Source organism: Fusarium falciforme, chromosome 10 (assembly GCF_026873545.1).
Source record: "Fusarium falciforme chromosome 10, complete sequence".
Taxonomy (NCBI): Eukaryota; Fungi; Ascomycota; class Sordariomycetes; order Hypocreales; family Nectriaceae; genus Fusarium; species Fusarium falciforme.
In genome coordinates, this window is record NC_070553.1 from 3118329 (window position 1) to 3138253 (window position 19925).

The window sequence follows — 19925 nt, forward strand, 5'->3', positions numbered from 1 at the left end:
CGGATCTACATATACTCTCCAATCAATGGCATCATATCGATCAACGACTGAGCCCTCATAAGCACATGGAACTTTTGCCGTCGATGCCCTCATGCGTCTGGCGATCCTTGCCCCTCGTATCCCCGCCGAGCATTGCGACACCAACTGACCTTCCCCATCGGCTCTGGTGTCTGATGCCGTATTCTCCTCTACAGGGATGTCCATTCGTGATCGCCATCCGCGATTGCGTATGCTAACGGTTGCCCGTGCCCTGTCGATCGGGGTACCTTAAATGAAACCCTGCAACTTTATTTCATCATCAATTGACAGCGGAGATGTAGCTTGAACGAGGAGGTGCCCAGAAGTGACATGATGGCGAAATCATGCTAGCAAAAGTCCTTTCTCTGGATTAATATGCAAAAGTTCTTGGTATCTACTCCATTGTCTTCAAATCATCCGCTTCCGCAAAGTCCGCGTCCGTCTTGGCTCTTACTTCGTCTACCGTCACACCCGGAGCAAGCTCCGTCAGAGTCAGAGTGCCCTGGACTCTATCCACCTGGAACACGCACTATTCCTGTTAGATTGGATGTCATATGAGAGGGGTCTACTTACAAGGTCGGTGATGATGGTGCTAACCACACGTGCGCCTGTCAACGGCAAGCTGCACTGCTGCACAATCTTGGATGAGCCATCCTTGGCGCAGTGCTCGGTAGCAACGACAATCTTGGTGTTGTCGGGGTTGGCGACAAGGTCCATGGCACCGCCCATGCCCTTGAAGACCTTTCCAGGGATCATGTAGTTTGCCAAGTCACCGACGGAACTAACTTGAAGGGCCTGGTATTGTCAGCAGGTGAAGCCATCGCGGCGTCGAATCACTTACACCGAGAATTGACACATCGACGTGTCCACCACGGATCATGCCGAAAGACTCGGAAGAGTCAAAGCATGATGCACCAGGGAGAAGCGTGACGGTCTCCTTTCCAGCATTGACGATATCACTAATCTGTTAGCAAGATTCTGACAGCGAAAGGCGCTACTCACGGGTCAACTTCGTCCTTGGTGGGATAAGGACCCATTCCAAGGAGACCGTTCTCAGACTGAAGTCGAACCGTGCTATCCGGAGGCAGGAAAGAGACGGCCAGCGTCGGGATTCCAACTCCAAGGTTCACATAGTATCCTGGCTTCAACTCCTTGGCGGCGCGTCGCGCAATTCTGTTTCGTCGCTCTTGAGCCTCGCTGGTTGCCTTTGGTGGTTTGCCATCCTCTCCCTCCTCTCTCGTCTTGAGCACCTCAATATTCTTCTCCGCCGTAGAGGGAACGATTCGATCGACAAAGATACCGGGAAGGTCAACTTCGTTGGGATCAATCTCACCAGCCTCGACAATGTTCTCTGCCTCGACGATGGTGACCTTGGCGGCCTTGGCCATGATGGGTCCGAAAGCCTTGGTAGCGTATCTAACTTGTTAGCTAACGAATGCGACGAGGCCATTCAACTCACCTAAAGACACAGTTTCCCTCCTTGTCCACCTTCCAAGCTCTTAGAATGGCGACGTCGCCTGTAAGAGCAGTCTCCATGAGGAATGTCCGGCCATTGAACTCGCGCGTCTCCCTCTTTCGTCCCTTTTCGACAACAGCGCCCGACTTGTCCAATCGCACGGGAATCTCTCCATCTTGCACAAGGGTATCTGTCCAAGTTAGACTTGTCCTTCTCAATCGACGAGAAACGTACGAGCAGCGGTTGGTGTGAAGAATGCGGGAATACCGGCACCTCCGGCTCGGATGCGCTCTGCCAGAGTACCCTGTGGGCATAGCTCAATTGCAAGCTCTCCAGTCAGGTACTTCTTTTCCAACACTTTATTGTTTCCAAGGTATGAGAGGATTAATCGATCGACCTGACCAGCGCTGGTGAGAGTCGCCAAGCCACCCTTGCCTTCCTGTCCGGCATTGTTTGACACGGCTGTGAGAGAATGAAGCGATTCGCGACCTCGTCGGTTTAAGGCACCAATAATTGTGTCTGACCTGTCAGCGCATTCCAGCAAAGGACCAAGAGACATACCTGCGACACCACAAAGACCAAACCCTGCGCTGAGAACTGTTGATCCGCTCTTAATGTCTGCCACGGCAGCATCGGCACTGTCAAAGAGCTTGGAGTGCCCTCGGCTAGAAAAGACAATCTTTGATGTGCTGAATGATCGCGGCGCTCGCGCCGTAAAGCTGCTCCCCCAAGTCAACTGCCTCGCCACCACTCGTCGGCTCTGGAATCGTAGAACACTAGACATGATTACTTTTGCTTGATGTGAAGCTCAACCCCTCATGACAAGCAGCAGCTCATGATAGTTTAAAGAAAGACTCGGTGGTAGTTGTAGCTCCGAATTGACCATCAGCTCATCGGATGAAAAAGTAGGCCCCGACGACCCGACGTCATTTTCGGAGAGAAAAAGTGACACCGACCCGCAGAGTTTACGGCCATTTTCTACCCCCCCGAGCCATTCGGCCGATGATTCGAGGCCTTGAATTGAAGCCGCGGCTCTAGTCAGGCACGGGGTCGTGGGTTAGGGTTGTGAGGTGCAGAAGGTTGTGAGGCTAACCTAGATCAGAAGGTATGCTAGGATTGATCGCGATGACATGGGTTAATCGGGATTTATTATAGTTTAAATAGAGTGTTGAACTTGGACCAGTTGATCTTATCAGCAGGCAGCGTAGAGGACAGGTATTGAGTGTCCCATCATGCATCATGCTGCTCATGACCAAGCTAATCTCACAACCATCAAGAGAGACAATCACGATTGCAGGCATCATTAAGAATGAAGGAAATTAGGTATATTAAGTAAGTCTAAACATAAAGCAATCGCCGATGCTCGCTCAGGCAATGTTGATGCACCGCTTAGTTCTCAATGGGCTTGCGGATAAACACATTCGACTCCCAACCATCAATCTCGTCAACGACAACCTCACGAGTGAGCTCGTAGCCACCAAGCTTGGGGAGGATGACAGCCCAGAAGACCCAGTAGATGGCGCCAGCAGCCAGAACAGCGATGCCGACAACGCAGTGGATATAGTAGGGCATGCTCTTGTAGACGTTCTGGCCGTCGGTCGGGGGGATGAAGGGAGCGATGACAAGGTAGATGTTGCTGAGCATGAAGAAGACGGCGACGGGCAGAGAAGCCTTGATCGGGGGGTTCCAGTTGTAGTGAGCGCGGTTGAGGTAGAGATGGACGAGACCACCAGCGACAAAGGTGTTGACAATGGCGAGAGGGTAAGAAATGAGGCTATGATGGTTAGCGATGAATGAATGACGATGCCCAGGGACACATACTTGAGAATAAAGTTGTAGGCATCACCAGGAGGAGGAGCAAGAATGACGATGACGCAGATGAGCCAGTGCTCAAAGAGACCAGCCAGAGGAGCGTTGAAGGGGCGGTTGCTGGCCCAGAAGCGGGAGAAGGGCAGGATACCCTCACGGCCAAGCTCCTGCACAAGACGACCCTGGGAGAAGATGACACTGAGAACGTTGCCAAAGGCAGACAGAGCGACAAAGACGGACAGGGCACGCTCAGCAGCGTTACCCATGACGTTGCGGAACAGAGAGGCAGCGACAAGACGCTGAGAGGCGATAATCTCGTCCTTGGGGACGGCGGCAAAGTAGGCAATGTTGGCGAGGATGTACAGGATCGAGATGGAGATGATGGCGATGGGAGCAGCAATCTTGAGGGTGCGCTCAGGGTTTCGGGTCTCGCTCAGGGCGTAGTTGGCGTTGCTGTAACCGACGAAACTCCAAATTACGTTGTACAGGGCGGTAACGACACCATAAGCGCTGGCCTTTGGGCCGTCAAAGGCATTGTGGAAGTTGTTGGGCTTCTCATCGAGCTTGACGTGTCCACCGAGGGCGACAAAGCCGGCAATGATGATGATCAAGACGATGATGATCTTGATTATGCCCAGGACGTTCTGAAGGCGAAGACCCCACTTGAGAGCAGTACCGTGGATGATAAAGGCAGCAGTGATACAGGCCAGACCGACACCACGCTGGTTCCAGCGGTCGACCTCCTTGTTGGCGGCGTGGAGGATGTACTCGCCAAAGACGACCGAGTTTCCAGAAGCCCAACCCATGAGGATGATGTAAAAGGCATACATGGCGGTGACCAGGAACTTGGGCTTGCGGTAGATGTACTCGAGGTAGTTCTTTTCACCTCCGTTCTTGGGGATACCAGTACCCCATTCGAGGTAGACGGCCGTACCGGCTCCGGCGATGACGGCGCCGATGACCCACATGAAGAGAGCCAGGCCGACACTGCCAGACAGGGAGAGGATGGAAGACGGAGTCGCAAAGATACCGGTACCGATGCAGCGGTTAAAGATGAGCATGGAGGCGCTCAGGACGCCGATCTGGCGCTTGTTGTCGCGGGCATGCTTGAGACGGCCTGAACGTGTTAGTCGTGATACAATACAGTGAGCGCACTACATACCAGCTTCACTATCGGTATCTCCTCCATTGTAGTTTTGGTCCACTGGACTTTTCTTGATATCCTCGTGGCTCATGGTGATGGTGATCAAGGTCGATTGGTGATTGGGTGCAGAGAGGGACTAGCAAGGCCTAGAAGGCTAATATAGGAAATAAAGAACCCAGATGCGACACAGCGAGTGAAGAAACATTTCCCAACAGGCGGGACATGATGAACTTTAATAACAATGAAAAAACTAGACCCGGCCTGATGTGCACCAGAGTGTGGGAGGCAAAACCCAAGGCCCATCGCGAATATCCACAGCTGCCCACCCCCGGTAGCTCCAGCGGTGGGGGAGTCTCACCGAACCGCATGCTGGAGAAAGTCTAGAAAGAAGTTAGAAGGTGTTCGGCTCGGGCCTGGCGCCGAGTAACATGGTGCCATCGTTGGGGCGGTTCACGAAAGGGGATGCATCAGCGCCGAATGGGAACCTTGATCTTGGCGATCCACGGCGTTTGAAAGTAACCCCTGCTTTCTTTTACAGGTATGCGTGGGCAGCCAATGTGTCATGGTTTTCTCCATGCTGGAACGACTTTGTCTATTTGGGACTGACTAGGACGATGACGCGATCTGATGTGATCGCAGGCTTCCCTTGGCTCGACCAATGGGAAGAGTCAAAAATGCAGAGATTATCCACCCTGGACTTCATCTGACTTGAACTTTTCAAGGACTCCCCGGGCGTCGGCCGGCTTTGGAGGGAACCCGGCCTCGCGGGCTCCGGGACAGACGAGGACTTTCTCAGGCCAAGATTGAGGCTCATTGTTCATGGTCCATTCTTCTTTAATCACCTTCCGCATTCGATCGAGTCTTGTGGACTCCCGGCTTCTTCCCCCGTGTGATGCTCCGTCTGACCCTCAGCGGTTCATCTCCACGTCCAAACAACCGGTTCTGGGTCTGGGTATCGCCTCAAACCCGTGGCTCTGGAACGCATCCGGCTGAATTGGTGTAGTAATACGACGTTTCTACTTGACCATGACCGAGATTATGACAGTTGCATCCCACGTCCACCTGAGCCATTGGCAGCGCCAAGACGGATCACCAACTAGACACCCATGGTGTGATCGGGCTATGCAGTCGATATGCAACTCTGTTTTTCTCCCATGCACCCGATCTGTACCGGAATCTGGAGACGCCGTTGCATGATGTTCCCGTCAGTCTACCATGAATATGCCCACTTTCTCGCCGCGTAACGGACTGTCCGGTAGTACAAGTGTACGCGGCTCGAGCGTCTGGATCAAACATTCGGGACACACGTTGCACCCGGGTGCGGCAGTTGTCCCTGTCAGGGCAGAGCCGTACTCCCCGAATATCCTTGCCTGTACATATGAGGCAGTATGCAAAAGCGCCGAATACAATCTGACATGAATACGAGTGCATACAATTCACCATATTCACCCCAAGACACGTCAACCATGCATCCTCTTGTCCTTTTGTCCGTAGACAACTCACCTGCCTCTTCACTCCTAGGCCCATCACATCAGCGGATTTTACAAAAGTTCAGACAAGACAGCTTGAATTCTCTTGGCCTACCGGTGTTGGTGAAGCCATTGGTCCCAGCTCCCTCGAGGCTAGTTCGTTGTTGGGTGCTTGCCGATGACGTGCCCGGAGCCAAGGCCCAGGCCCTGGACGATCCCGCGTCCCGATACAGCCACGTTGCGAGAACCTGGTAAATGTCACTCGATTTCAATGGCCTTGTGTCCGCTTGGAGACGGCTTTCCTCGGCGGTTGGGTAAACATGTGAAGTTGGACGTGGTGTTGAGATTTTTCAAACGAGGCTCATCTCATGTCTGGTCTAGGCGAGGGCATAGAACCCGACGGCGTGAAAAAACTTGACAATATTTGCCCAGGTGATTGCTCAGATCATGAAGGGGTGATCATTGCTGTAACGTTCAAGCTGCATGTTTGCAATTCAGCCACCGGATGGAGTGATTCAGGCCAAGGCAAGCAACTTGCAACTCTGCAACGAGGCGATACACAGCATTACACAACACTTTGCTTATGAATTAGATGAACGTAAGAGGCATATACTCCGTACTCCCCGTTTCTCCGCAACGGCTCCAGGTCCAGGGGGCCCAGAGCTGTTCTTTTCCTGCACAGCAAGGCGGTTGTGGCGTTAGCTCAAGTGTGGCTCCCGTGGCTTGAGCTAGAGCGGCTGCCGGCTACGAGGCACGACGGCGTCTAAGGCGTCATAATGCCGGCGCGGCAGAGTTTTCTTTTTTTCTCCACGTGGGTTTGAGGTGGTAAGTTCGGTGAGTCAAGGTGAGCAGCGTGGTAATGTAAGCTCCAGGCAGCTTACCCTACACGTTTTTTTTTTTTTTTTTTTACGAAAGTGGCTTTTATGGCTGGGGGGAGTAGACGTTATGCCTCAGAATCATTCTGTAATACGGTTCACGCTCAATTGTAATTTATTTTATTGAGAAACACCTAGCATGGTTTCATTGTGGTAAACACTTACGCCGAGCAAGCATTAAAAGCCTTTTAATGCGAACAATTCAACTCAACGCCAAGACCAACATAGCAACACATTCGAACAGCTTTCTGTTTACAGGAGACACAGACTTGATATGTTTCCATAAATAATTCAATACTTAAAAATCTGCTTAAAACAATATTAACTGGTAAAACTGCGCAAGTGTCGTCTTGTGTTGGGCTCTCCTAATGCGCAGTGTCACGTCCGAGAAACACCAAGAGCTGGAGGCAAATTCCAGCGCAAACCGCCCCGAGATTCTAGAGAGTAAACTGAAACTCTTTGGAAGAAGTTTGGTTAGACTCACTGAGGGCTTGGGTCTAATAATCCAAGTACCAATCTGCGCCCGTAGGCCGAGTCTTCTGCCACCATGGGTTGAGACCGAGATGCTCTGAACACTCATAATTGAAATGCCAACCTTGACCTTAATGAATCCCAAGAAATCTGTTCCATCACTGTAATCCGAAAGAATGAACCATATGGGGAAGATCCCAAGTTCTCAGACTGTGAATGCCATGGCGCAGTCGTCTCTGCCTGGGTGGTGGGTGAATTCAATCGGGACCCGATTCACATTCGCTAAGCCGCGTTAGTTTAAAGAGATGAACCCGGGACAAAAAAAAAAAAAAAAAGGAAGGATTGTATCATAAGACTGCGCGACAAGACCAGTAGATCACGGTAACATGGTGATGGTACAATCAGCGACTATTGGCTCTCACGCCAGGTCAAGACAAATTGAGGTGAGAACGAGAGCAGACGAAAAGACAACCACAAATAAATGCAACTAGAAGGCAAGACGAACACTGAAGCTACCGTCATAACACAGACGGTGTCTCTGACACTTGGTTCTTTGCGAGGTTGGAGGGTGTTGCGTTGAGAATGATCGAAGAAAGGAGAGTCACGCTTGGCGCATTCACAACAATGCTTTGGCTGTGACTTTGATGGAATCCTTTGCTGTGGATGCCTAAAGACAACATGGATCATGGACAATTGCGTATGACAAGGTGGGCTGGCAGAGATTGTGTATCCGTCCTGTAATTTGACTGGACAGTTGCGCCTCCATGACGATAGATCAAGTAGGTATCCGTGCAAGGATCAATGGCAGCTCTGGCGTTGAGACAAGGTGGACAGTGCATCGGGACGATAGGCATTTCTGGAGAGCTCTGTCAGCATGATCGGGAGCTTTAGTTGAAGAATTAGTAAACAATTCATTGTGTTCGAGATCAAAACAAAGGGAGACGATAATAATCTATGACAAGTAACAAAAGGAAAAGGAAAAAGTAAATAAACGAAACTCTATGTGATCATGACAGCTTGCGTTGTGCAACGGACGGTCATGAAATCAACGACTGTGCGCCCAACCCCTCACCAATTCACAAAAGTTGTTTCACTAATCACCTCGGTGGAATCAGTGATCAAGCACCTACCAAACAACACGATACTGCTCTCAACAAAGCCACTTATTCCCTTCCCTTGCAAGCAGCTGCCACCTCGTACTCCTGGCTGTGGCTGAAGCTCCTGTGGCTTGTCGTCAGCCTCAACCTCCATTAAGCCAAACGCGTCGCAGAGCAACGCGCCGCGACCAACTTGCGACCGTCACCAACATCAGTGACGCAATAGCGCTCCCAGATCCTTTCCATCAGCATCCTTCAACGCGCTCGGGGCATCCGCAACAAGGCAATTCCGCCCTGCGCTCTCCCGTAATGCTTCCGCCGCACGCAGGTACTGCTCAGGCGCAAAGTCCGCATCGCGCGACCATCGGCTGACTCTTGATAGATCCTTACGACGTTCCTGCTTCACCGTTGAGGGCCAAGAATCGCACAATGGCCACCGATACACCCTCCAAGGACGGCGACGTCGTCACCGCTCGTGACAAGGCTGTCGATGGCCACAAGGCCTCGCCCGCTGCTAGAATCGGAACTCCTCGGGGAACCCCCAGAGGCACCCCCAGAGGAACTCCCAGAGCAACTCCCAAGATTGCTACCCCCGCAAACGACGAAAAACCCGATCGCTCCACTCCCGCCGCCGCCGCCGAACCGACCGAGCCGAAGAGCATTGATAAGCGCAACGGAGACAAGGACGCTCAGGTGAATGGTGATGCCCCCGCCGCATCCGCCGATAACCCGGCCGAGTTTAGAGATGATGTCGAGATTGACGAGTTTGTCGACCATCGCGTTGATGAGGCGACATCGACCGTGGATATCCAAGTAAAGTGGGAGGGTGGTGAGACCACCTGGGAGACGGAATGGAGTCTGCAGGAGCAAGTTCCCACGCTCGTCTTCAAGTACTGGGACAAGCTCGAAGGACGTGATGCTGCGACCGGCCTAGATATCTACCACGTCTTCAAGATCCTCAAGCGCACCAGCCTTCCCGGAAAGTCCAAGAAGCCTCAGTACATGTACCAGGTCCAGTGGGTTGGATACCGCCGCACCGATTCGACGTGGGAGCACGAGGACAAGCTGAGAGAGATTGCCCCGGCTGAGCTGGAAAAGTTTGAGGCCAAGGAGTTGGCGAATGGAGCGGGTTCTCAGAAGCGCAAGAATGCGCGTGGTCCTGGACGACCACGCAAGAGGGCGAGGGCTGACTTGGACTGAGGGAGTGGATACGGTTGATGGTGTACCATTGATGGTATAAGGCCAATGGTATATGGTGATGGTAAACGGTTGATGGTGGATGCGGTTGATGTGACAAAGAGTCTTGGTCGGATATTGTGAGTGGTCATCTCGAGATAGACGCCATCGATGACCAGGTTGAGTGCTTGATTCAGCGTCATCTCAAGGCAGAGCAAAACCATAATGGCATTGAGTCGCCGCCGTGTACGAAAGACGAGTAACACGGATGCTTGGGAATAGGTGTACTTTTTATTAGACTCTACTGATTGATTGATTGATACTCAGATGACTGGCATCTTTGATGTGACTAGCACGACGGACTCTATTGTGATGGCTAGCATCCTTGAATACGTGACTGGCACGGCGCTTGTTGTTGATGGCGTTGAATCATGCCTGACGGTCAGTTCACAACCATTAGTCCTCGGCTCGCTCGGGAGTGACGAGACGCTCCTCATCTTGGTCCTTGTCCTTGTCCTTGCCCTTGCCCTTCAGCAGAGGCCAGTGTCCGTGATCCTCCTTGTAGGTCATGGCCGAGAACTGTCCAATAACAAAGATCCAGTACAAGTTGTACGCAAGAACGGAACCGTACGTGGCCGAGTTGTTCCAGCCCAGGACAGCGTTGAGGATGGCCCAGCCGCCTCCGCCGTTGAGCTGAGGATTGCAGCACTACCAATGTCAGTACAGACCATCAAACAGGACTTGAGACCTACGTTGACGTGCCAAATGCTTCGGTCAATGTCGTATGAGCCAGGCCCATCTCCGAGTTCAGCTGCGTCGCCGCCGACGACCTTGTTCCACTGCTGCTGCTCAAATAGCCAGATGGCACGGGAGAAGAGGCCTGCAGCGACGAGGTAGAGAAGACAGGTGGAAGCGACAAGGAAGACTTGAAGCTTCGCAGATGAACCACCCCTGGCAAGGTCAGATGTGTATGAGACAGCGATGAGGCACTCACCTGTAGAGAATATATCCCACAAGTCCTCCAGAGAGCAATCCCATGATGACCGGAAGAGGCACAGCAGAAGCTGGCGCAGAGAACGAAACACCAGCAACAAAGACGATACCCTCAATACCCTCACGAAGAACAGTAATAAAAGGCAACACAAACATGGCGTACTTCTCAAAAAAGTTGACCAACCAAGCCCTCTTGCCATGAGCCGTCACGGGTGCTTCAATCGCCTTGGCCAGCTTTGCTCGCCACTTCTCCTCCATCTTTCCCACGCGCAGCAGCGCACCACCCATGATGGTGATGATGATGGCAGAAATGAGCGAAAAGACTCCCTCGTAGTAGTACTCGTGGTCAGCCCAAGCGTCGGTGCCGAGGATGTAAAAGATGCCGATGATCACGCCTGAGCCGATGAGGCAGAGGGCGAAGCCGGTGGCGGTTCCAAGCCAGACCTGTCAATTAGCAGAGATCAAAAGTCAGGATGAGGGGCTTACCTGAGCGCGCAGGGCCTTGTAGAGGTTTGCATCGCGCTGGGAGCCATCGAGGGTTTGCTTGAGGAATGCGAGAAGGACAGAGACGATGATGGCCGTCTCGAGGGTCTCTCGGAAGACGACGACGTAGACGGGGACAGAAAAGAGGTCCAGCATCTTGACTGACTCTGCTGTTCAGCTCTACTGGTTCAAGCTGTGTGACTGCTTGAGAGGTTCGTGAGAGTTGAGAGTTGATCCTCGGACCATCAGATAATCAGGGTCCGAATTGCGGCCCCACGCCAAGCCTTTTTTTTGCAATCCCACGCGTTAGAAATTGCCTCGGGGCGAGAGTCCGGCTTTGGAACTAAGGGTCACAGGATGCCCACTTGGTCGTCCGAGACGAATCACGGGTTGTCTTGGGGGACATGGATGGACCGTGTCATGAGGTAAAACTTTGTCTCGGAGGGAAGATAACCCCTCAGCGAGGCCGAAGGAAGAGGCTGAGTAGACTCAAAAGAGAGGCATCGACCGCTCATCTCTCCAGGAGAACTCTGCAGCAAGATCCCGAGTCCCGAGACCGGATTATCAGATTGATAAGAGATCCCTGCAGACGGTGTGTGTGCACGGCCCAAGACCCTGGTGGTGTGAGGCTGTCTCCACGGAGCTTAAGTTCGTCCAAGTTTCTTTAGCCGGCTTCCCTCTCAGAGACTTGCTCCTCAACACCTCTACCACAGCCCAAGATGCGTAGATTCGGCTGGGCTTTCGCTCTGGCGATGCCATGGTCATCTCTGGCCGCCACCGTCTCCTACGACTTTTCCATCGAATGGGTCAGGGCCAACCCCGACGGCGCGTTTGAGCGTCCGACCATCGGCATCAACGGGCAGTGGCCGATCCCTCAGATCGAGGCCAATGTTGGGGATACCATCTTGGTCAATGCCCACAATAACCTGGGTAACCAGGCGACGTCGCTGCACTTTCATGGGTTGTTTATGAATGGGTCGAATCACATGGATGGGCCTTCGCAGGTTACGCAGTGTCCTATTCCTCCGGGGTCGTCTTTTCTGTACAACTTTACGGTATGTTTCGTGTTGGATGTTTGGGCGTGTCTAATAGTAGCAGATTACTCAAGCTGGAACCTACTGGTATCACTCCCACACCGAGAGTCAGTATCCTGATGGTCTTCGAGGAAATCTCATCATTCACGACCCAGAGTCGCCCTTCAAGGGAAAGTACGATGAGGAGATTGTCTTGTCGCTTTCTGACTGGTACCATGATGAGATGCAGACCTTGCTCCCCGAGTTTTTGCGCAAGGGAAACCCGACTGGTGCTGAACCCGTCCCTCAGGCTGCTCTCATGAATGAGACACAAAACCTCAAGGTTCCAGTGCAGCCCGGCAAGACGTATTTCTTGCGATTGATCAACCTCGGTGCTTTTGCTGGACAATATTTCTGGATTGAGGGCCACAAGATGTCGATCGTCGAAGTTGATGGCGCGTATACAAAGCCAGCTGAAGCCAGCATGGTCTACCTCTCTGCTGGACAGCGATGCAGTGTGCTTGTTACGACCAAGGCTGATGCAAAGGCCAACTTTCCCATTGTGGCGAGCATGGATACTGTAAGTTTGGCGTTCCTTTGGTCGACTTGACTAACCGTGTAGGATCTGTTTGATGTCCTGCCCGACAACCTCAACTGGAACGTCACGGGCTGGCTTGTCTATGATGAAGTGCAGCCTCTCCCGAAGCCTGCGACTATCTACGAGTTTGACCCTTATGACGACTTGGATCTCGTGCCTTTTGATGAGATGCCGTTGTTGCCTGAGCCTAGCAAGAAGGTCGAGCTTGAGGTCATCATGGACAATCTCCGCGATGGCGCCAATTATGCATTCTTCAACAACATCACCTACCGCGCGCCCAAGGTGCCGACTCTTTACACTGTCTTAACTAGCGGCGACAAGGCGACGAACCCTCAGGTCTATGGAACGTACACTCACAGCTTTGTGCTGAAGAAGGATGAGATTGTGCAGGTGGTTCTTAACAACAAGGATGACGGTCGCCATCCTTTCCATCTTCACGGCCATCACTTCCAGGTTCTGTACCGAAGCGACGACGACGCTGGCGATTTTGAAGGATCCGAGAAGGATTTCGCCAAGATCCCAATGAGGCGAGATACGGTGGTTGTGAATGGCAACGGAAATGTGGTTCTTCGCTTCAAGGCCGACAACCCAGGTAAGTCCCCATCACACCATGGTTTATGCAAAGTGTAGCTAATTTGTTAGGTGTTTGGCTGTTCCACTGTCATATTGAGTGGCATGTCGCTTCGGGTCTTGTTGCGACCTTTGTTGAGGCGCCTCTTGAGCTTCAGAAGACTTTGACGCTGCCTCAGAATCACTTGGATGCGTGCAAGGCTGGAGATGTTCCCGCTGCCGGTAACGCTGCTGGAAACACCAAGGATTTCCTTGACTTGACTGGAGAGAACGTGCCTCCTCCACGATTGCCTGATGGGTATGTTGCGATGTCTCTCCCTCATGTTGAACTTGACTAACAGCACCAGATTCACCCTGAAGGGCATCGTCGCCTTTGCTTTCAGTACTTTGATGGGTATCATCGGCGTCTACGCCGTTGCATCTTACGGAATGAAGACTGATAGCAAGAAGAAGAGGACTGCCGAGAGAGAGCCCCTGCTGGCTTCCGGTGAGGCTGACGCAGAGCCGGAGCCGACTGGACGAGCTGTGACCGGGGAGAATGTGGTTCGGAGGTAATACCAGCCTGAATGTCTAGACCGTGGATTAATAGAATGTAGAAATATACCAGCTCCATTTGATGGCATCGGTAATGTCCCAGCATCTTTGATGGCATCATATGATGTCTCAGTCTCCTTTTGATAGCGTCGTGTAATTCCTGTCGCAGCCCGGAGAGCATTGTGTAATATCCCATTGTAATATCCAAGTATCAACCCAGTAGAATATATTTACTAGCAAATGTATTATATCAAAACTCGCTTTAAACGCCCATACTTCGTCTACACTCTCGTCTACTTCTTCGCCTTGGGCTCGGCCGCTGGGTATTTAGACACCTCGCGAAGATGCTCAGGCGTGCCCTGGGGCTCCATCTGTCCACCTCGTTGCTTGTACGCCACCTTGCGACCGCAGTTTTTGCAGTAGTGGCTGATGTGAGGAGCGCAATGACATGTGTATGGGAAGATGACGCCGAAGAGGGTCGTGAAGAAGAGGGTTGCCGCGATACCACTGCGATGGTTAGATGGGGTGGTTATTGAGGTTGAGTGTACTTACTGTGTCATGCCTGATGCCTCCTTCTTGACCTTGGTCTCTGTGCGTCGCTGGCAGAATGGACAATCGACGCTATCAGATTGATCGGTCAAGAGGTTCAGAGGCGTAACCGTTTGCGCGCCTGGAGGATAAACAGGAGCTGGAGTGGGCACAGACATTGGCACCACCATGGACTCGTGGCCTGCGTATCCCATCTGTCCAGGAGCCATCTGGCCGGGCGCCATCTGCCCAGCGAGCGCAGGGTGTTGCAGAATCGGCGGCGACTGCGTTCCATCGCCGTGGAGGTTCATGATGCTTCCGGGCGCGGGAGAGACTGTCGAGGGAGGGACGGGGTATTCGCTCTTTGGAGGATCGGGGGTATGCGCGTGGACGGGCTGAGGATCTTGTGAATGGTCGGGTTCGGCGACGACGACTTCGGGGAGGTTATCGTCGTCAATTTTTTGCGCCCTGTCTGTGTTAGGTATGAAGGGAGACTGGCCCGGACAACGTACGGTATCGCGATCTTTTCGTCGGTATTGGGAGCGACCTCAGCTGGCTTGGGCGTGTACGAAGGGGGAGACACGGTGCCTGGGGCCGGCGCAGGACTTGAGGTGATGGGCTCTGGCGACACGGGAGTCGTCATGGTGTGTCAATGGATGCGGAATGAAGAAGGAGAGGGCTGAGTGTATGGCGTCGAGATGGTGATAGCTTGGTGTTTGGTTCAACACAGCCACCACTGACCGACCATTGAAAGCGCAAAGATGGAGCAGACGACAACTGCCTGGACTGAAAAAAGCTTGACACGGCCTTGGCACAACTTGCCCTGCTTGATTATGACAATTTCACAGTGAATTGCCCAGTACCAGGCGCCTTGGTTTCAGCCAGCCAGAGTCCGAGCCACAGAAGGAAGATCAGCCTGCACATGATGCTATTTGGGGACCGGGGGCTTGGGGCCTGTGGCGCTGTAGGCGGTTTCTGGTTGGCACGCTCGCCAGACCGTCCAAGTCCGAGGACCCTTTAATGAACGGCCGTGGCCTGTTTGGGGGTTAGTGCTTACCCCAGACAGGGAGCCCTGGTCGGTACTTGGAGTTGTTACTCCGTATCTGTTCAAGTCCGTATCCGTAGGTGTCTGGCATTGGGAAGAAGTGTATGCAGCTTTCGTCTGATGTGAGAAGGTTGAAAGCTTGTTATGTTGGCAGCTCAGCCCTATGAGCCTTGCGCTACCTGGACCAACTTTGGAGGTTGGGCATTGTGAGTTAGGCTGTACGTCGAAAATGTACTCCGTACGGAGTAGTCACCGTAAACGTAAACTTCTGCAGATCAGAGCCGATCAATTTGACTTGCAGGGTAAGGAGAGGACCGCCACTCAACGCGAGCGGTAGAAGTGGCAATGTCTTATTCGGAGCAGTCCATGACCGATTGATACCGAGTCCATTCGCATGGAAATGATGGAGAGTCAATTATTGAACCATATTCCACGATGTCCCATGGCTCAATTCGTGACTAGGAGTGGCAGAGTGGATGCAAATGCACACGCATTGATGAGATCTCCGATGGACCCTCTGATGTTGCCCACACAACAGTTCCTGCGTATGTTATGCCATACCAAACTACCAAACCTATAAAACGCACCTTCTGCCTGGGTAAGATTGAATGGGACTTGTGTGTTTGGTCTGATTGGTGCTGTCGTGAAAACTCTTATTGGGATCCCTTGGGAGTCGGCCAGGTCACCTGACCACGATTCATGACGGCTTCTGTCAGGTTCAATTATTTCATACCTTGCCATGGAGATATTGACAGAAACTCTTTGACGATTAAAAGCCCAATCCATTGACTAATTAGCCGATTCACTTCCAAGGATTTATCTGTCGTGGCCATCGACTCACTTGTGCTGCAAGCCTAGCTGGGTCTGCAAGTCTAGGCGAATTCACAAGTCTAGCCAGCTGCACAAGCCTTGGCACCTTCTGCGAGGCTTGTCCTCACCACAAGGCTTGCCGCAACAAAACAAGTCTTTGAAATCAAACGAATAAAGTTAATGCCTTTGTAAGGTGCTTCCCTGATGTAGGCTTGGCATCTTGGTTTGGTATAGTATTAGTGCTCGACAAGGGAACACTGAAGCGCACGAGAAGGTCTGGAGTGTAGAGTTGATGGGATCGTTATGCTGACTGTTATCTAGGGTGGTGCCGCATCGCGAGAGCAGAATATATAGGAGTCTGGCAAGGCTCAATAGTGTGAAAGTGAGTTATCTCTTTGCAACACAAGGCGGAATCGAAACCCCTGGGTGACTTCCTTGGCGGCTCAAAGGGGGAGATCGCATCGATTGCAGACATAGCTCTGATGGCGGCTAAGATAAGGCGGGCTTGAAGGGTGATAATTAAATACTGATGTCTTCACAATGCGGCTGCCATTTTAGAGACGGTCGTTTCTAGGAGACAGTTGGGAATGATCCTAACATCGGCACCTATTGACAACCATGGCTGGAGATGTGAGGCTCGTATTCGAGTCCTTGGAATACTGGCTTCCGTGTCGAACCATATCTACTCTGTGGGGTTCTAGGATCAAGATCTTGGGGTCGGTTCGCTATCCGATCTTATCAGTTGGCCACGCCATCCGGATGCTGTGACTCCGAGAGGATGGCACTTCACCTCTCCGGAGTAGTCCCGTGAGTTTGGGCCGAGTACGCTTGAGATTAGGCTGGCTCTCTACACAGCAACTGATCCATTTACTATCTGCAATTTCAAGTCTCCCGACTCCCTTCAATCTCAAAGCCATGCTTCTCGCCAAGTTTTCCCAAAGGAGCCAGCGACTAGGCGCCTCACTGCTCGTGAGTTCTTACAGAGACATCTCGTCTAACCTATTGCTGCTTTTTCCTTCGGATCTGGGCAAGCTTCTTTTCCCTGCGACGCTTCGACGCCTCCAACCCAGCTTCTGTATCAAGACAATGATCCCACCACCGAAAACTAGAAGCATAATTCCCGATAAACTTCTCGTGATGAAGGTCGTGATGATCAGCGCCAGCCCAAAACGGGACAATGTGCCTCAAGCTCCAAGGAAAGTCATAGCCACTATGGGCGTCTATGGCCTGAAAAAGCCTCAGCATCATCCAGATGAGCATAGTGAATAGGTGCAAGTCTCCCGTTATCATGAGCAACACCACCGGGGATCCAACCACGCCGAACCCAAGAATGGCCGTCTCGATTGGGGACGCGTATTCCGCTGCTAGGCCAAAAGAGGCAGAGTAGGTATGATGTTGTTTATGAATATTCCTGTATGACGGTCCGTAATGCAGTGCGCGATGACCCCAATAGAATAGTGCCAGGTACCTTATATAACGAGGAAGGCGTAGATTTGAAGCGCAATCTTCTAGAGTGGCGGGAACGGTGTCCTATACTCGATACCGAAATAGGTAGCGACTGGGTGACGGAACCAGATTTGAGGCAATTCAGCGGTAAAATGGCTTAGAATAACTAGCATGGCGTAGTTCTACTGTTACTTAAAGGTAGGCGTTGTTTGGGCTTGGATCTCCTTCTGTAGGCGTAATATATAATGAACTTTAGATTTGTATTAATAAAGGATTAACTCCTGACTAGCTATACCTCCATCAAGTTCTCTTAATATATCGCCATCCATGTAGCCCTGAAGATAGCCTTCACCTAGGACTTGATAGTTCTGGCCACCATATCTGATAACCAAGGGAACGCTACATCCAAAGACGATACAGAAAAGATCTCCGCGCTGCACACCCATATCCCTGCCACTCTCGATATCTGCTGGTACCCAGCCAAATCTACCACCCTTTGTTGTGACAAACTTCCTTCCACTGGCCATGTGACGAAATCTCACAAAGTCAGCCCATGGCCAGTCTTCACTTGCGTCGGCTGGCACTCGATCCGTGAAAAGGTCACCTACACGACCGAGGTCCCCGAGATCTATCCCATCGTTTCTGAGTCTCCAATCATGCCATTGCTCATATCGTTGCCCTTGGATTGAAAAATCTGTCCATCCCCTTTGTTTAAAGTCATGAATTGCTATTCCAGGGGATGCCGGGAGGTTGAAAAGCTGCATTCCTCTATCTTCCTGGACGCGGCGGTCTCCCATGACCCCAAGGCGAGCGCCAACGAGAGTTTCATACAGTGCAACTCGAGTGGAGTCCAGACTTGGGTATGCCGTTTGGAACTTGTTGATTTGCTGTAGTCGCTTGACTGAATTGTCGTTTTCCGATTCCATCGTGGGCTGGAGACCCATACCTTCGACCGTGTCGACTATGACACCGCGGACGGTTAGAAGACGGCCATCTGCTGAAAACGAATACTGGGCTGTTAGTCCACCATCAGCTTGATACGGAAGGGTAGGAAACAGTTTATCGCGGCTGTGATACTCCCACGTCCAATCTGGAGCCCAAGATGGTGTCTTTGTCTGGTTCCAGGGATTTCCGTCGCGCAAAAGCTCAAGGCTGTCGTCGTGGATGATGAATAACTGCCCCAGTTGAAAGAAAAGTTGAGATGGCTGCAATCTATAGTCGACCACTACTTGGTCCGCAATGGTTGGGTGGATAAAGGCCAGAAGGCCATAGACCTTATCCAGGGGATCCGCGCAGGCCGTGGCACATGCCACTTCCAACAAATCTTTGTATGTCAAAGGCTCCCCTCTTCGATCTTTTCTTGCTAGCCGGGCCGGACCCTTGTCAATATGATGCAGGTTCTGGGTATCCCAACGACCAGACACTTGGCCGCTTATGCCTTGCGCCTCTTGAAACATCTTGCGGTCATGCTCCAGACAAAGATCCTTCACATACCAAAGACAGGTGTGGATTGAGGTTAAGCCGTCTTGCACCTCTTGCCAAGTGATAGAGTCCTCGCCGGCAAACATGAGCATGTTCGGGGGAGCTAGTGCGGACCCCTGGACAACCCACAACCGAGACCAGTAGCGGCGTTGGAGGAAGGCTTGTAGCGCTAACCACTCTCCTTGGCCCCCAAGATGCCATGGACGATCCTGTAGAATATCTCTCAGGTGGCCGGTCGTCTTGTTCACTTCGTGCGCAGCCAAAGTCTTGAGCAAGCCCAGAGCTTTGTCGCTGTTGTCGGCCGCTGCACCGAGAAAAGTCATGGTAGTCCATGACCTGGCGTATATATCCCGCATCATGGCGACCTGGGAGCTCCGCTCGTCCAAGTCCTGCTGATTGATGCATAATGAGTCGACCCAGAGGCTGAAGCGGCCGCTAAAGTAATTCAGCTTTCGAAAGGTGCGCAATGCGGCAGCGAGGTTCGTGGTAACCGGTGCATGGATGCCGTCTAGGAGAATGGCTTCGGTGATCTCAGGATCGCCCCATGTGTACGAGAGCGTGGCAAAGTCTCCCCATTCAAATCGATAGCTGTCCGCAGGTGGAATGGGAGGGGGCGGTTGACAGGTTAAAGCAGGGTCTGGCCTTGTGAAATTCCACCACGTGGCCAGCCGTTCTTCTCTCCCAGCGGTTGTCACTCGCCTGGGAAAAGATCCATGCTCAGGATTGAGGTCTTTCAAGGAAACAATAGCCAATGAACACTCCAGTTTATCCTCGCCTGGTCGTTCGGGTGATATCGACAGCAGGCGAATCTCTTCGTTTGTTTCGTCGAGCGGTTGGTACGACATGGCTGGATCTCAATACAAGTAACATGGATAAACGGAGCGAAATGGGATTTAAAGGAGGAGGCG

General features: G+C 52.1%; 7 protein-coding genes across 7 annotated transcripts; 2 read left to right on the plus strand and 5 right to left on the minus strand.

The window, feature by feature from the left end:
- Window positions 1-412: 412 nt before the first annotated feature.
- NCS54_01285000 (Succinyl-CoA:3-ketoacid-coenzyme A transferase) lies at window positions 413-2267 on the minus strand (the record flags this gene model as incomplete). The annotated part of the gene is made up of 7 exons (XM_053158072.1): window positions 2036-2267; window positions 1709-1993; window positions 1478-1664; window positions 1021-1434; window positions 860-977; window positions 592-813; window positions 413-547 (listed from the first exon to the last, which is right to left on the minus strand). The coding sequence occupies exons 1-7, from the start codon at window positions 2256-2258 to the stop codon at window positions 413-415; spliced, it is 1584 nt and encodes a 527-aa protein (XP_053014047.1). The 5' UTR covers window positions 2259-2267.
- Window positions 2268-2863: 596 nt separating this feature from the next.
- On the minus strand, window positions 2864-4518 carry NCS54_01285100 (Hypothetical protein; the record flags this gene model as incomplete). The annotated part of the gene is made up of 3 exons (XM_053158073.1): window positions 2864-3248; window positions 3296-4400; window positions 4446-4518. The coding sequence occupies 3 exons, from the start codon at window positions 4516-4518 to the stop codon at window positions 2864-2866; spliced, it is 1563 nt and encodes a 520-aa protein (XP_053014048.1).
- Window positions 4519-8540: 4022 nt separating this feature from the next.
- On the plus strand, window positions 8541-9539 carry NCS54_01285200 (Chromo domain-containing protein; the record flags this gene model as incomplete). Its single annotated transcript, XM_053158074.1, has 2 exons — window positions 8541-8667; window positions 8722-9539. Exons 1-2 carry the CDS (start codon window positions 8649-8651, stop codon window positions 9537-9539), a joined length of 837 nt encoding a protein of 278 aa, XP_053014049.1. The 5' UTR covers window positions 8541-8648.
- A 432-nt stretch (window positions 9540-9971) lies between these two features.
- On the minus strand, window positions 9972-11147 carry NCS54_01285300 (Hypothetical protein; the record flags this gene model as incomplete). Its single annotated transcript, XM_053158075.1, has 4 exons — window positions 9972-10223; window positions 10268-10466; window positions 10510-10952; window positions 10995-11147. 4 exons carry the CDS (start codon window positions 11145-11147, stop codon window positions 9972-9974), a joined length of 1047 nt encoding a protein of 348 aa, XP_053014050.1.
- A 548-nt stretch (window positions 11148-11695) lies between these two features.
- Window positions 11696-13727, plus strand: NCS54_01285400 (Laccase 3; the record flags this gene model as incomplete). Its single annotated transcript, XM_053158076.1, has 5 exons — window positions 11696-12046; window positions 12090-12584; window positions 12627-13194; window positions 13245-13470; window positions 13520-13727. Exons 1-5 carry the CDS (start codon window positions 11711-11713, stop codon window positions 13725-13727), a joined length of 1833 nt encoding a protein of 610 aa, XP_053014051.1. The 5' UTR covers window positions 11696-11710.
- A 272-nt stretch (window positions 13728-13999) lies between these two features.
- On the minus strand, window positions 14000-14877 carry NCS54_01285500 (LITAF domain-containing protein; the record flags this gene model as incomplete). The annotated part of the gene is made up of 3 exons (XM_053158077.1): window positions 14000-14213; window positions 14259-14702; window positions 14747-14877. 3 exons carry the CDS (start codon window positions 14875-14877, stop codon window positions 14000-14002), a joined length of 789 nt encoding a protein of 262 aa, XP_053014052.1.
- Window positions 14878-18514: 3637 nt separating this feature from the next.
- On the minus strand, window positions 18515-19862 carry NCS54_01285600 (HET domain-containing protein; the record flags this gene model as incomplete). Its single annotated transcript, XM_053158078.1, has 2 exons — window positions 18515-18545; window positions 19030-19862. 2 exons carry the CDS (start codon window positions 19860-19862, stop codon window positions 18515-18517), a joined length of 864 nt encoding a protein of 287 aa, XP_053014053.1.
- Window positions 19863-19925: the final 63 nt, after the last annotated feature.